At 44.1% G+C, this 17375-nt stretch overlaps 1 protein-coding gene across 13 annotated transcripts in view; it reads left to right on the forward strand.

The window, feature by feature from the left end:
• The window catches only part of Pgcka1 (PDCD10 and GCKIII kinases associated 1), an 81756-nt gene that overhangs the window by 48410 nt on the left and 15971 nt on the right, over positions 1-17375 (forward strand). For 8 of the 13 annotated variants that reach the window (XM_076938527.1, XM_076938522.1, XM_076938523.1 and 5 more), the window contains exon 2: positions 11013-11062. The exons of 1 other annotated variant lie outside the window; for it this stretch is intronic. In XM_076938527.1, coding sequence (XP_076794642.1) covers positions 11013-11062 — 50 coding nt within the window. Of the gene's footprint in view, positions 1-9920; positions 10021-11012; positions 11063-17375 lie in introns of those variants that run through there. 4 more of the 13 variants (XM_076938524.1, XM_076938517.1, XM_076938515.1 and 1 more) reach the window with 2 other exon arrangements.

Consider the following 17375-nt stretch of genomic DNA (forward strand, 5'->3'; position numbering starts at 1 on the left):
AGAGAAGACGCAGTCATCCTTAGTACGTGCACAGGATTGGTGTTAGAAGCCCTGTAAATAACGGCCCCAAAAGGGTGGCTAAGTCCCTCATATAAAATGGCATTTACATGTAATCTGTGAGCATCTTCCTATATACTGTCATCATCTCTAGATTCCTTGTGATACCTAATCCACTGTAAGGGCAACGTGAGTAATTGCTAGAACGTGTCGTTTAGAAGGTGCCAAGAAAGAAACACTATACTGTGTTTAGTATAGACACAGCGAGAGCATAGGGACTTTGGTTTCCGGTTAGTTGAATCCACAGATGTGGGTATGGATCACTTTCTGTATTTAAGTCAGCCTGACACTATTCCAGACAGAGGATTCTATTATTCTCTGATAGCATCTGGTAGCAGACCCTGTCATCTACTGACAGGTCACAGGATCAGAAATTCAGCCTCCAGCCACACACCTACTAGTCTAGGTATAATTCCACTAGATTCTTAATCCATTTTCTTAGAAGGCCAAAAAGCCACCCACATCCCTGAATCCCACCAGTAGTATGTACTTCCTAAACCGAATTCCTGATTGGTCAGTAACAACTGTAGCTGGGCTGTTATGTTTATTGTTTATTCTTAGAAGAGCAGAGTGTGTTCTAGAAAAGAGAAATGAAATCAACGCATTGCTTCAGGTGCCTGAGATGACAGGAAAAGCTGGCCTCCGGCCTTCTCATCTGTGTTCATCTATAACTCCAATTAACTTGAGTTGGTTTAAAGGAGAAAGGACGAATGGATTGCCTACAACAGGCCCTGACACGTTCCATGACACAGCAAACCTATGAGAAAGGTGTTACCCTGACTTCACGTATTAAAATCTAATAAGCCTTTTTCTAGTTTTCCATCGTTTTTCCTTGTTCTTTAAACATGCACTATCCCCACTAAAATTGAAATAAGAAAGGATCCAAAAAAAAAGTCTGCAATCCCTACATTAATGATATGTGTAGCACATGATACTATTGAAAGGATCAGACCTTTTTAGTTGTTGTGTGTGTGTGTGTGTGTGTGTGTGTGTGTGTGTGTGTGTGTGTTATCTAATTTGGATCCTATTGTCTGTGATGAATACACAGGAAGAGGCTGAATCCTTTTTCTAAGATTAAAAAAATAAAACTGTGTACATTCCTGTGTGCCTGGGTGTATGTATATTCACCTCGTGGTCGGACGACGGCGTCAGATATCCTAGACCTGAAGTTACAGAGATTTCTGCTTATTAACCTCTGAGCCACCTCTCCAGTTCTTCAACTGAGTCTTCTCCGCTTCCAGCATCCGACGGACATCCCTTGATTCCTATGTAAAGTACTGACTGGGAAGTTAGCCTTTGGGTTCGTGCTGAAGCTCACCTATACATGGTCACTCCTGGAGAGAGAAAGAGATGAAAACAATGACCCTGTGAGCCAGGTGTGAAATTCCATGTTCGGGGCTTTCCTCCCACTCATCCATCAGTGAAGCAGGTCTGGGCTGTAAGAGAGGACGGACGTGGATCACCAACTGACCATGCAACCAGCATTGGAATCTTGTTTTCTTGTTTGTTTGTTTGTTTGTTTTTGGGGGGGGGGGTGGTTTTGATTTTGGTTTGGATTGTTTTTGTGTGGTCGCAATACTGAGTGTTTAGTTTCTGAGCATGGGCTACATCTGAGGAACTAATCCAGCATCTTTGCTTACGTCACTTCTAGCCTATGGCTGCCTCAGAAACTATATTCTCCTCATTCTCCAGAAAAGGCAGCTGAGCGCCTCCGAGAGGTCACGTGACCTAGAGTTGGTGTCTCCCTGCCCCCCCTTTCCCCTCCCCCAACACACAAACACACACACTTGCACTTCACTAGCTGTGGTAACTTGATCTAGAGTTGGTTTCCCTGGGTGCTAAAATTCTCCTGGGAACATCCTACCCTCTGGAGACTGATTAACTCACAGCAGGGGTAGTCAGCCCTTAAGGTGACTGTTAATGGGAGGTTAGCAGCCTGTGGCTGGGGGAAAATTGCCTGGGAAGTGCTTTTGCCCTTCAAGCACAAAATCCAGACAGCTTGTGCCACAGCTGGCCAGGACTGGCTGTGGGGGGGTCTGGAATGTCAACAATTTACTGAGATTTTAATAACACTCACAACTGAATTATTTTAAAGTAGAATTAAATACATTAGAAGAAAAGTTGGTAAATACCAAAAATATACCTGAAATGTTTTACCATTTCTCTTAAGGGGATTTGTGTGTGTTTGGGCCGGTAGGGGGCAGTCCTCCAGGGTAGGGTGCTCTGTGTGGCCTTTAAACTTTATGTTCAGGGTCCTGGGATGACAAGCTTCAAACCAGCCATCTTGGGAGCAATTACACCATAACTGTGAATCAGGACTTGATATTATTTATTTATTTATTTATTTATTTATTTATTTTTGTTGTTGTTGTTGCCTGTCTGTGATTAGGAAGGTAATGACAAAAATATTATTTTAAATCAAACTTAAAAGTAGGTTAAATTGCCGGGCGGTGGTGGCCGCACGCCTTTAATCCCAGCACTTGGGAGGCAGAGGCAGGCGGATTTCTGAGTTCGAGGCCAGCCTGGTCTACAGAGTGAATTCCAGGACAGCCAGGGCTACACAGAGAAACCCTGTCTCAAAAAAACAAAAAAAAAAAACAAAAAAAAAAACAAAACAAAAAAAAAAAGTAGGTTAAATCTATTGCCATTGCATGGGGGAAAACACACACACACACACACAAAAATTGCATGAGGAAATTTTTCTTCTAATTTCCAAAAATGATCTGACTTAGCAAAGATTTGCTCATGTTATCAATGAATAAGTGAAGTTTCCAGGTGTGGCCTTTTTTTTCTTTCTTTCTTTATTCTATCCTATTAAATGGAAACACCAAGCTGCATTCATATCATATCAGAACTACACCTATTCTGTCAGTTGAGGTCATAGGTTGACTGCGTGACAAAACCCCTTCCGATCATTCTAGGAAGAATACATCAGTTGTGTGTGTGTGTGTGTGTGTGTGTGTGTGTGTGTGTGTACATGTACATACATATGTGGGGTTACATACATGGCCACGCCTGGGTTTGTATGCATGTGCTGAGGATCTAGACTCAGGTCCTCATATTTGCATAGCAGGTGCTCTTGCCCTGAGCGTCTCCCCAGCCTAGGTTTCCTTTGTAGAAGTGTGTTTATTAATATTTGTATAGCATATGCTTTGTGCTTCTTATTTATAGTAAATACCTTTGTTTTTCTGTCAAACCAGTTGTTAAACACTGGCCAGCACAGCACTGCCTGTAGGGTATAATTGCTTTGCAAACTTTGCACCTGCCTGAACCCCAGCGTGAAACCCTTTGATCCTACTTTAGAGGGGTGGGGGGAGGAGATAAGAAAAAATTATGTTGGCTGTGTCTGATATAGAACTTTCTATATGTTTTCTCTATTAAGAGCAAACACTGTCTGGGGCTGGAGAGATGGCTCAGTGGTTAAGAGCACTGGCTGCTCTTCCAGAGGTCCTGAGTTCAATTCCCAGCAACCACGTGGTGGCTCACAGTCATCTATAATGAGATCTGGTGCCCTCTTCTGGTGTGCAGGCATATATGCAGGCAGAACATTGCATACATAAAAGCTAAGGGGAAAAAAAAAGCAAATACTGTCAAAAAATCTATGAACACTCTAAAGCAGGTTGTAGAGAAGGCTCCTGCTTTGCTGCAGTGTGCACAGGCACACCTAAGATGAAGATTAGAGAATTCCTATCCAGCAGCCTCTGGCTTAAGAAATGGGATTTTCCATGAAGAGCAGTAAGCTGATACACTTCACAAATTAGTGTATCCAGCTAAGGAAACGCTAAGGCTTAAAATGTAGTCATTTTAGCTGTTCATCTGTTTATTTAGAGAGAACTAAAAATAAGAGCTTATCAGTTTCTAGACTTGGTTGGCCTCCACCCTAAGCCACTCTCTGGAGGTGCCCTTGTGATCTGTGGCTTGCTATGCTTATTTTGCTACGCTGAGTTACTTGTCTACTTTGATTCCCTTAGGACGGTTCCCACAAACTCCATTTCCGCATCACATTCCACACTGCAGAAGATGGAGCTGTTTGGTTGTTTCTTCCACAGAAATAAATTCTTTGACCTGTAGAATTTGGAGAATTTTCCTCCTGCCTAATTTTAACTTATGAAAATGTAGTATTTGTTATTAAATGAAAGAGAGGGATGGAGAAGAGAAAAGAAGAGAGGAGGGGGGAAGAGAGAGGGAGGAAGGGAAATTGTGCAATATTTTCTGGGAACTTGCTTTCCTTTCATGGGAGTTGAATTCTTAAGGGGAAGGGATAAAAATAATACCTGGACAAGTCTTATTCGATTCAAGGATGAACTGGCTACTACTAATGGAGACAAAGCTTGCATGCAAAGCTCTTGGTTCCCTTAGAAAAGTAGCTAGCTTGCCAGACCGAGCAGAAAGTACTTACAGTGCACAATTTCCTCCAAGCCATCAGGCAGAAGGGTTTTCCTTTGGTTGGGTCGGGGGTGGGGGGGTGGGGGGGTGGGGTGGTGGTTAAGTATTCACATTATGTGGGGCTCTTTATTAGGATAGCCATGTTTATGTAACGCATCACAAAGGATGCTAAAGTCAACTTGGCCGAAGTTTTCATCTCTTGGGATTTTGCTGCAGTGGGGAGGGACAATGTGGGCTTTTTGTTTGTCTGTTTCTGTGCTCCCCGACCATCGCATCTAAGATGAAACAGTTGATCCACACAGAAATAGAATTTTGTGTGTTTTATTAGCATGCATTAGGTATGTATGGTGGGTTTTAGTAGGACATTTTCATACATGTACCTAACGTACTTTGATCATATTTGCATACATACACCCCTCCCCTTCCTTGTCTCTCCCCATTCCCAGGAATCTTTTTTTTTTTCTAAAGTGTTCTTCTACTTTCATGTCCTGGGTTGGGGGGAGGGGCTGGGAAAACATCAAACACAAATAGTATTTACATATGTACCGTAGACTTGACCTTGAAAGCTGGAAGAACTTTGCCAAAAAAATAGAAAGTTTCAAAAAACTTCACAGCCTAGAGAAAAATAGTTAATAAACCAGCTGAGGGTCACTCATGGACTTGTTTGTAGCTGCTTAGAATATTCACTAGAGCCGTCATATGTTGTTATGGGAAAGGACAAATGTATCGTGTTGACTAGGGAGGGGGGAGAGAGGTAGGACATGAAGTTACTTATGTATTGTATAAAATTGACCAGAAATTGGACATAAAACATACCATAGGTTATGATTTGAATATGAAATCCCACACACAGAGACTCATGTGCCAAATGCTTGGTTCCCAAGCTGGTGGCTCTAATTTTGACATATTCTGGAAATTTCAGGAGGTAAGGTCTAGTTGGAAGTAGGTCACAAGAGAGTGACTTTGAAGTCCTCAAGTCTCAAGTCCTCAGTCCCATCCTCACTCTCTGTCCGTTCTGAGTAGATCAGCTTTTCATATACATCTGCCATTGTGATGCTACAACAAGGCATCCAGAGACTGAGCCCCTGAAACGACAAGCCAAAATAAAGCCCTCTTCTCTATACTTGTTCTCTCAAGTGTTTTGGTCATAGCTTCACAAAAATTACCTAATACATCATAGGGAGAAAATCATAATACAAGGTTAGCTTGCTGGGACCAAAGCCGAGTTTTTCTGCTTTTCCCAAATCTTTGTGTGCTTATGATGGATATTTGTGTGTATGTGTGTGTGTGTGTGTGTGTGTGTGTGTGTACACATATTTGTATGTGTGTCTGTTTTATATGTATATTGGTTATAATATATCTGTAAGTATATAAATATATGATATTCTGTTTTTGTTTTTTGAAGCAAGATATTGTCATGTAAGTTAATGAGTTTTTTAAGACCTGTAACAAGATTTAAGATGTTTATGAACAAGACAGAGAATTTTGTACATGCATATATATATATATATATATATATATATATATATATTTACATATGTACATAGTTATGTACATGTATTTACACATATGTATTGCAATATGTGTGTGTGTGTGTGTGTGTGTGTGTGTGTGTCACTGGAGGAAGCCAAAGGAGTGAGGAGGTAGAAATCCTGGTGCGCTGAGACTGGCCAGCCTAGCCAATCAGGAAGCCCATCAACAAGAGACCTTGTTCCAAAGAGAAGTGAAGGATAGAGTAGAAGAGGAATTGACATAAGCCTGTAGCCTCCACATTCATGCACACACACATGCACACGCACACATACGCACATCCACACACATGCATACACAAACATACACTCACACCACACACATGGACAGAGGAAAAAAGAAAATCCAATTACACAAATACGAAGGACTAAACTGTACAAACCCATCTGAAATTGCTGAGCAACTAAGAGTACCTGCTGCCCTTGCAGAGGGCCCAGATTTGGTCCCCACACACCTGGTAGCTCAAAGCCATCTGTAACTCCAGTTCCGGAGTATCTGACTCCCTCCTCTAGCCTGCAGGCAAACCCAAATTAAAAAATAAGTACATCTTAAAAATGAAATCCATTCGTAGATGAGTAAAAATCGCACTCCATGTTGAGATAACTGAGTTTTTCTCTAGGAACAGGGCCCTTCTTTTCTCTGCAGCAATTCTAGATGTAAATCGCCACTTTGTTCTCCTGCTTGCTCTCACAGTCCTCTTTGATCGTGACTTCACACAATGAAAAGATACTTCCTTGTGCAAAGCAAGCAAGCGGTTAGCTTCGCATAACCCCGGACAACAAAGGCTCTCTGTGAGGATGCGGAATTCCTCTTGGAATACAGGGAAGGCCCCCAGCTGAACCGTATCCAAGGAAGATGTTGCAAAGCTTGCAAAGCTTGTTGGGAGAAAAAAAGCCCTGCGTGAGATCTTTTCTTGCTGGTCAGATGTTGGCCTTGCTTAGGGTTGGGGGCGGGAGGCCATCAAAGGGAAACAGAAGCCCCATCTGAATGTGTTTGCCAATTACAAGGAAAAGCGCTGGTGCCAACTCGGGCTTATCATGTTCAGAATGTAATGCCTTTTGGAAAGGAATTGGTTTCCTTCTCATGAAAAGAACAGAAGGTTATAGAAAGAAGACTGTCCACTTTGTCATACAGACTGAGGCAAAAACCAATCTACAATTAAGTCACGGCTGGCTCAGTTCACCTCAGTCATGCACACCAGAGCCAGCGCGGTGCCACCCAGCCGATCTCATGGCCTGGCTTTAGCGTAATATTCAGGTACCCCTCCTCTCACCTAAACCTGAATTCAATTTCTAAATTTGTATCCTACCCAGCCTCCTTTTCACCACCTAGAACCCTTCTCCAGACACCAATCTCACATCCTGCCACGCCCCCCAGGCCTCATGGGGAGGGTTTATGGACTGACTGGAAACTACCTACGCATGCGCCTGGCATGGGGGGGGGGACGACTTTATAAACGTTCCGACCTTTCCCTTCACTTTTGTTTAAGCAGAAATGTCCCTTCCTGTTACAGGTACTTGAGCTCTCTGGTAATAACAAACAAACAAACAAACCAAAAAGCCAGAAAACTGGGTAGTGATGAGCAGGAGAGGAAAGAAGTGCCACCGCTCTTCCGTAAGAGGGGCTCCCGTAGTATCTGTATGACAAAGTGGACAATCTTCTTTCTATAACCTTCTGTTCTTTTCATGAGAAGGAAACCAATTCCTTTCCAAATGACCCGTCTCCTCACCGCAGGCCAACAAGGAGCAGCAAGAAGAATGACAGCTGCAGTATTTGTACCTGATCACCTGGCAATCCTGAGTCGCCCGTGATCGTACACCTCAGCTGAAGGGGCAAAGGCACTGAGATGTTGAGAGATGCTCCAGGCAACTTTCTGGATGTAGGCCTAGATCAGTCTTTCCAAATGAAAATGCTGTTTCAAAGATGTGCTAACTTTGAGCTGCTAGCTGCCTCCCCCAACACACCCATAGGGATCCAGTGGTCTGGGAGTGTGGGGGGGGGGGGGAGAAATACCCCTTCAGAGGTGGAAGTAGGGGAGCCTCCACCTCAGAACTAAACAGCAGAGTACAGATTCTATCCTGTGGGCAGTAACCGGGGTACGCCAAGCAATATGACACTGTTACCAATGGACAAAGGACATGATGCCTAGTAGGGTTTAATGTCCTCAAATGATCTGGGAGGAAACCAAGCCGTTGGGGAACCAAGCACCTAACTGTATTTAATTCTCAGTCATTTAAATTAAAATAATTGTGTGGCCCGCAGTTGCTGTATTGGACTGTGTAGCTATAGAACGTTCTGAAGAGTTGACAGCGCTTTGCTGATAGCCTACGTGACTAGGTCTCAGCTTACTGATTTACATTTTAACTTTAAGCTTTATGCATTGAAATGTAAAGGAAAAATTTCAAAGTATTGATGGACAAGGAGGCCCGGAAGGAAATAATATGCATAAAGGCTTGGAGGCAGGATATCATGAACGCGGTTGAAACAGCAAAAAATACCAGGCTGACTGGAAATAGAATTAGAGTTTCCGAGATAATTGGGGGGAAACCATGAATGTTGCATAATGCAAGGCTTAAAGTCAAAGTTGAGGGTCATAATGCCTTGACAGGCACCACCACAGAGCCACTCAAGGCTCCCTGCCCCTGAGGGGCCTGATGAGAGTTAGGCTTTATAAGACTGGTACCATCCATGTATTGGATCCTGGCTTAAAATCATTTTTTATAATTTCTTATTCATGTGAATTGTGTGCACAGCATTTCCATGTGTGTAGGATGGCCCATGGAAGCCAGAAGATAAGTCGCCTAAAGCTGAAGTTACAGGCAATAGTGAGACACCCATGGTGGGTGCTGGGAACCCAACCCGGGTCTTCCGGAAGAGCAGTAAGCACTCTTAACTACCAAACCTTGTAGTTCAACTACTGCTCTCTCAAAGGGTCCACTCTTCACTCAGATGGAAGCACACCTGCCACTGTATTCTCCTGCATCCAGCTATTTCCCACAAAGCTCTGTCTCTGCTTCTAATATCCCTCTACCCATCATGTGATGCGCTCGCTCTATGGTGGGTCAAGGAGAGTGACCTATTGACCTTTCGTGCCTTCAGTCCTTAGCACCTGCCGGTCTCAGGTCTCATTGTCTGTGTGTGGGCATTGAAGAGCAGCCTCCAATGGATAGTTCAGTAACAGTTTTCAAAGCAAAAATAAGACATCATCAATTCTTCTGAGTTACCAACACCAGGGAATAAGGGCACGTCCCCAGCACGGAACTCTTGCAGTGGCCTCCTCTCTCAAATATTTGCAATGTTCATTTTACTTCTTTTGCCCCAAACCTTTCACACACACACACACCCATGCAGATGTCTTCCCTCCTCCAGTCTTTCTTCTTGGAGTGTAGCAGACTTCCAAGAAAACCCTTGGCCCCTCAGGCTCCTCACTGACTTGTTCTTTAAACATCAGGAATGCAGAATATTCATCCCACCTCCCCTCCCCGGAGGTTGTCACTCTACTGGGTAAGCCACAGCTTCCTGGTACCTTGACACAAAGCTGGAGTTTCAGGATTCTTTGTTGGCTTAGTAAACAGCGCCACTGGCTTCCTTTTTGTCAGGCTCCTCTGCCTGTAGGCCTTCCTGTCATAACTGGCCCACACTGGTTTCCCACCTGCCTGACTCAGGTACTACCCACATCTCAGAGCTGCGCAGGTCTCAGGGTATCGCCTCCCCAGGTTATGTCCGGGGTTCTTTGTGCACTACAGACTGTCTGAGTTATGTGTAAGCTCTCTGGTCTCCTTGCTCTCCCCATATAGCTGGCTTGCTCCCTGAATGCGTGAGTTTCACCTGGCTCATATTGTCCTTATGTACTCATGATACTGACGATAAATAATTAACAGTGTGGTTAAAATTAATAAAAAAAACAGTAGGATGAGGGATATTCAATTGATGTTTTCTATCTTTAGAGAAATATTGAATAATAGAAACGAATACTGGGTGAAAATACACAGCTAACAGAATATGAAACTGAATCACTGGATGTATGGAGTCATCCAGTATTGTATGGTATGTCAGAGTTCTTGATCTCATTAGTTACTTGGGAGTAGAATTTAAAGCATGTCTTAAACATGTGTCTGTGTATATAGTGAAGTACTAAACAGAGGGGTGCACATCTGAACACTTCCTTGCCTTCTAAATTCTGTACATCATTTCCATCATAAGCAAAGATATTTTCTAAATTATGTATTTCATTGAATGGTTATACTTTTTACTAGTTGAAGCATTGCTTGATTACATCCCTAAAGAGCAAATTTGTTTAATTCCTCCCTCCTGCCCGCCCCTATATCCATTAGTGTGAAGACGTATTGCCATGCAGTGTTCAGTAATTAACACTACCCACGAGTATGTTAAATGTTCAACCTACTACAGCGAAACACTCCAGACTGGATGGTTTATAAACAACAGAAACCCAGTCTCATGGTCTGGAGACGGAGAAGTCCAAGATCAAGGCCCTAACAGACTGCTTTCTGCTAAGTTCCTAGATGACCGTCTTTGCATTGTGATCCTGCTTGGTGAAAGGCCAAGAGCCCAAGGGCATCTTTGTAAGGACCCTGCCCCCATGATCCACTCACATCCCAAAGGCCTCGCCCTTACACCACAACACTGGGGATTGTTTTCAACATCTAAATTCTGAAGGGAACCCAAGCGTTCAGAACTCAGATGTAGTAGATAGTGTTAACAAGTCCAGCATGCCCAGTGTGTAATGAACAGTTTACATGTTATACCATTTCAATCTCATTACAATCTCATTTCATAAATGGGAACGCTGAGATGTTGGTTAATTGTTAATTGATTGCTAAGTGCCTGGAGCTGGGCTGCCAAGTCAGGCCTAACAAACCTCAGGCCTCTTGCCTGCCTGGGCCCACTGCTCCAGGCCAAAACCCCCACAGCAACATCACTGCCCTGCGCCCCTCGGGAAATGCCTCCTTGGGTATTTCTCAGTCTGCTGTGAAAATGAGGCAACTGTCCCTCAGTTTTCCACTTTGTTGTTGTTTCAGGAAATGCAGTTTAACACCCAGAGAAGCCTAATGGAGAAGCTCCCCAGCAGGTAAGCCAGCAGTTTTCAGCTTTCTGCTTTGTGGGATGGTCTGTTCTTCTCACTTTTGGCTACATTTTATATCACTTGGGTAGGACAGAGCAAGTCCCAAAATCCGTTTTTTTTTTCTGGCTCATTCAGATTTCAGTTCAATTATGTGACTTACATATTTTAAGGTTTTTGTGGGGTTTGTTGTTGTTATTTTAAAGTTTTTAATATTTTGTGTGTGTTTGTGTGTATGTCTGTGTGTGTCTGTGTGTGTGCATGTGTGTTTGTGTGTCTGTGTGTGTGTCTGTCTGTCTGTGTGTGTGTGTGTGTGTGTGTGTGTGTGTGCTGGGCACGTGTGCCTGTGTGGAAATCAAAAGACAACTTGTGGTATTCTTCTTCCACCACTTGAGGCTTGAACTCAGATCCCCGGTCTTGGCAACAGCACACTTACCTGCTCAGTCTTCTTACTGTCTCACTTCTCCAACTCCTTGTGATTGCCTTTTCATTTTGTTGTTGGGAAGAGAATTAAAAATGTGTATGATGAGACAACAAACCAACCAAATCTTCACACTGAAAGATTTCCAGTTTCCCAAGGACCTTGGGACATCAGTGGTGTTCACACATTCCCAGCACGCAGGCTCTAAGGTGTCATCCCATGACTGTAGCCTCAAACTTTTAGGAATTTGTCAGGAATGCATTTTATTTATGTCTCACCCCAGACCCCTATATCAGAAATTACCCATAATGTCCAGCCCCCAGGTGACTCCAGTGTATCAGACAGTTGAGAGACCAGGTTCCGGGTTATACCTTCTGTTATAATTTGAGTATGAAATATGTCCCTTCTGTGTTGAAGGCTTGGGACCACTGGAATGGAGGTATCTGGGGAGGTCCTAAATAGTTTGGTAGGAAACTCCTAGCAGGAGGAAGTAGGTCACTAGGGCGTGTCCTCTCCGCCCTGCCCCCTGCTTTCTGGCTGCTCTTTGGTACATGATTCCATAGCCATGCTATTCTGCCTCACCTCTGGCCCAGAACAGTGAATCAGCTAGCCTTGGACTGAGACCAGGCTAACCCACAATAAGTCTTCCCTTCTTTGGAATAATCTGTGGGTTATTTGCCGCAGAGAAGAAAACCCAAGCAACCCATCCTGCTTTTCTTCCATTTGTTTCTGACTCTCCTCCCCGGCTCCCTAACCAACCAACTTGCGGGACCATCCTCTCCACTTCAGCTCCAGGGCACGCAGCCTGCTACTTCCCTACTCCATGTATCTCAGCCGTCCTGTGGGACATCCTTTATCCTTGTTGCTTCTGGCAAGTTCTAGACCATCACAGTCTTCCCCCATCTCTGCAGAGCTTTTTGGTTCTTTCAGATCCATGTCATCTGCCTGCCTACCGTTCCTGCCACCCAGTGTGGCAGGGTGAGGACCTGGCCTCCTAGTCGCTCGGCATTGTTCAATACTGTGGGCCCAATGCCTTCCTTTCTGCACTCTGGACACCTCAATTCATTTACATTTCAATCTCTGCTCATGGCTTCCTCCTGGACCATTCCATCAGTTGTGAGCTTTAAGTTTTGAGCTTGGGCCACCATCTCTAAGTCCACCCGGTTTCTCATGCTCAAAGGTGTCATGTAACTGGTTCTGGTTGCTTCTCCCTCATAGTGTTAGACTCTCCAGCCCCCGAGGGCTCTCATCTAATAACTAATAAAGTAAATCAGTTTAACTTTATGCTAAAAAGAATGACGAGGAAAGCTCCTATACAGATGTGACAATAGGTATCTAAACTGGATAGAGATGAAAAAGCAAAGAAAATAGCCCAATGACGAGATCGGGAAAGATTTAAAGAAAGCTGTATGGCCAGGAAAAGAGAAAAGCAATGGTGCCCTAGAGGGTTGTAAGCATCTGGGGGCAGGCATCCTTAATTCTACAAGGCTCTGTGTGTTCTTAACTCTGCAAGGCGCTCTTAGCTTGAAGTGAGTCATGGCAGTCAGAGCTTACAGCTCATTACTGTAAATGAGGACTTCGTGGATTCCAAACCACAGGTCCACGTCCCTGTTGTCGGTCTCCTACCACATTTTCAGCAGCCCATCGGTACACATGCCTTGTTTTATGTTTCTCTTTCAAAGCACCTCACTTGAAAATGTGGCTAATTCATCACTTAAGCTAGTTTGAAGCTAGCAGCGCTGCAGCCCACTCCAGGATGAAACTTACCTGTTGCACCTGTTTCCTCTGTGAGGCATAGCTCAGTTTTTTTTGTTTTTTGTTTTTTGTTTTTTTACCTGAGAACCCCAGGAGAGTACCTCCATGCTGTGCCTGGTGGGTTTAAACAGTGAAACAAACAAACAAAAAAGAACATAAAATGAATGGTAGAGAACGCACTTATAGAGAACAATAATCCAGCCAAGGAAACAGAAAACTACCTCGTGTGAGCTCAGCTAGAAACATCAATATCAGATGGTTCTTATTTTTGCTACTCTGCGTGTGCCCAAATGCCATAAAGCACCAGATAAGGACTAGTGTTAACAGAGTTAATAATAAATTTTAACAAGTCAGCAACATTCAAAAAATGTGGCCCACAAGATATGAGAATCAAGTATAGCTGTAAAATTTCAGTTAGCCACTGGTATATAATAAGCTCTATGTAAACTTGGTGTATTTAGTATTGCATGATATTAAATATCCCAAGGCTCTGGGAAGGATTTAGGTGGAGCGGTGATAATGACTGTTCACGGTTGTGCTCTGAAAGGACCTATGGCTTCTGTGTGGCTAACAAGGCAGGAAAGGGACACGAACGGATGAGAAAACAGACTCAAAAATAGTGTAATAATGCAGTAACAAAGAGATCATCGTGCCTTAGGACCTAGCAAACGAAATGGCCATGGTAGGAAAGAATGTGTCTAAGAGAGAGCCGGGCCTGGTGGCAGGTTTGTAATCCTGGCTCTTGAGAGGCTTCAATGGGATGATTGGCATGAGCTCGAGGCTAGACAGGGATAGACAACAAGACTCTGTCTCAGAGGGTTAGAGGAAAGGAGAAAGGAAAAGAGCCAGGGAAGAGAAGATGGGAAAGGGAAGGGAGGATAAGTGGGTTGCTACATTTCTACTGCATTCCCCATGAGGTGTGCTCTAACAAATCACCAGTACCGCCTGCTGCCAGATCTCCACGAAAAAGCCTTCCGAATCTTCATGACGTATCTAAGGAGTTCCTTGCCTATTTCAGTCTAGTGCTTCTAACACGTTAGTGGTCATCTAAAGTTCTTCATGGTTTTTCAGCTTGGGGGTGTTGATTTTTTTTTGTCTTTTGTTTTAGTTTGGGTTTTTTGTTGTTGTTGTTGTTGTTGTTGTTATTGTTGGTTTTGTTCTTGTTCTTGTTTGTGAAAGACAGGGCCTCATTCCAGGTTAGCCTCTGTAGACACTTACTATGTACTTACTATGTAGCCCAGGTTAGCCTCAAATTCATAGGTTGATCCTCCTAGCTGGTCATCTATTTTTACACATACCTTGTATCAAGTTCAGGGCTCAGGTGCTCAGGAAATACAGTATTGCATGGATGGGCTGTGAATTCTTCAACAGGCACCAGAGGCCTCCCCCGTGGCCTAGTCATTGATAAGAGTATCCTCCATCTGGAAGACACTCAGGCCCCTGAGCCACATTCATTATTTACAGTTGAAAATGATTTTTATTTTAATTTAGAAACACTGAACACACAGGGACATCCTCGAAGTACAATTCTTTTCTTGACCTTTTGCCATGCTTCTGTCTTGGGTCCATAAACACACTTATAACATCAGGGGGCAGGTGGAATGTCTCATCTCGAAGAGTCTTTTTGGCTTGAGTGCTGTATTAATCATCTCCACCTGACGGAACAAAATGTCATCAAGTGGGTAGCTTAGACATCAGAAATGCTTTCTCCCACAGCTTCCGACGGCGATGCGGAGGTCAGGCTTGTGGCTGGCAGTCTTGTGTGACCTCACACAGCTGCCCATGATGCATGGGGGCTCACTTTCTCTCCCCCCACTCCCCCCCTAACTCTCCAGTTCTATCAGATTAGATCACTGTTCTTAAGACTTCACTGAACTCTAGAAGTCGGATCTCCCAGTACAATCACAGTGGATGAGGGCTTCGGCAAGCTCACTTCAGGGATACACATCTGGAGATGACCCTTCATTTATCCTAAGCAATGGCCATATATCTATCATTGTATTTTTGTAGCCTTTAAGACGTTACCTAAGCTTCTCTCCACGTGGTTTTCTCTAAAAAAACATCCGCACTATTTGCAGGAGCTGGCTTTTCCCAGATGTTCCAGGACTCCTCCAGGGTTCCTGTCATCTCTCAGATAAAGCTGGTTATCAAAATGAGACAGCTCCTGTGTTGGAGATATATGCCAATTCCCCTTGTGGTTTCCGGGTGGGTACAGTGGGAGCATCACCTGTTTCTCTTCAGTGTCTGAGCACCCAGCTCCTGAGGGTGTCCTCACAATGACAACAAGCATGGCAAGAGCAAGCATATATCAAGAACTCACGTGCCAAGCACAGGTGTCTTTGCCAGGTGTCTTAGTCAGTGTCCTATTGCTGTAAAGAGACACCGTGACTATGAAAACGCTTATGAAAGAAACTAATTGGGGCTTACAGTTTCAGGGGTTCAGTCCATTATCATTATGGTGGGAAGCATGGCAGAATGCAGGCAGACATGGTGCTGGAGAAGGAGCTGAGAGTTCTACTTCCACACCCATGGGCAGCAGGAAGAGTGAGACATTGGGCCTGGCTTGAGCTTTTGAAACCCCAAAGCCCACTCTAAGTGTCGTAATTTCCAACAACAAGGCCACACCTCCTGACCCCTCTCAAGTAGTGCCACTTCTTTATAGCCATGCATTTAAATGTTTGAATCTATCGGGGCCATTCTCATTCTCAAATCACCGCACCAGGCTTATCATGTGTTTGTATGGGGTCGTCCTCACAACAGACCCAAAAGGTTGGATATTACTCTTTCTTTCTCCCACTTTGATGTTGGCAAAGCTGAGATTGAGGGAGGATTTGTGATGAATCCCAGGCCACCTAGTTTCTAACAACCTACGCCAGAGCCCACTGCCTGGATTCTAACAGCAAACCATCTTCTGTGCATTGCTTTAAGAGCCCGTCCTCCTCTTCTAAGCCCCACTAAGAAACAACACACTGCTTTCTGTCCTCTGTGATCTCTCCCAGAGGTCTTCACTGCTGAGGTAGTTGCATAGATTTTGCACATGGGGCAGTTCTCCACCTCTGCACACCAGCTGGGTGTAACACAATCCAACCAACTCCCTGCTTTAGCTGTCCACAGGTAGCACCAGATGCCACAGGTTAAGTGCCAAAGTCACAAGACTGCCCCCATTTCATACGCTGGTTACAAACCTGGACCCTGAACATGTGGCCAAGCAGCCATAAATCAAAATTGAAAGGTGCCCTGGCTTGCAGAACTGAGAGAAATTATTGGGTTACATTTACTGGTTTGTTCCGAAGTATAGTTTGAAGAATTAGATGAGCAGCCAGATGATGCTAAACAAAGACAAGGCCTGAGAGGGCCACGGGAGCAGATACTTCTGCCCCATGGAGTTGGGGAGCACCACCCACCCTCCCAGCACACACGGGCATTTACTGCACAGGGGCATTTGTACAGTTTTCCATAACTCCTACTGCCTGTGGGAATCGCAAAGTTCAATCTCTATTTAGTTTCCAGTATTTATCATCACCTAACACACAGTGTGAGCATATACACACACATATACACAGAGAGACAGACAAACAGACAGACAGACAGACAGACACAGAAAGATAGATAGAGACAGAGAGATTAGTGGATGATATTGAAACCAACCAAAACCTCTACTTGGTGTCTGAGGTGATGGTAACACTCTGAGGCTATTCGGGGAACCCCACCTAAGTCACCTTAGTAGCACAAACCAAAGTGCAGTCGGCAGGGTTCCTTCTGAATCCAGAGGCCACTGGGACTTGGGAAACTACCCAAGTTTTAGAAGCTCTGTGTCAGGAGCCAGAGAATATGGTCGTATCTATGTGTTTTACCACAGCTCCCTACAGATTCTACCTGCACTTTGACCAGACCTGGTGATAGAGCCTTAGAGGTAAAACTGATCACAAAAAGTAAAGAAGAGGTTCTCTGATGAGTCAGACAAAGCCAAAGATGGGTCATGCTCAGCTTGCTTTGTCATTTAAACCAGAAGCTAGGCATGTGGCAGTTGCTTATAAACTAGCACTTGGGAGACAGAAACAGGAGTGTTCCGAGTTCAAGGCTAGTCTTGGCTACATAGTGGGACCGTCTCTAAAAACAAAAAATAAAAATGAAAAATTTAAAATA

Source organism: Arvicanthis niloticus, chromosome 7 (genome assembly GCF_011762505.2).
Source record: "Arvicanthis niloticus isolate mArvNil1 chromosome 7, mArvNil1.pat.X, whole genome shotgun sequence".
NCBI lineage: Eukaryota > Metazoa > Chordata > Mammalia > Rodentia > Muridae > Arvicanthis > Arvicanthis niloticus.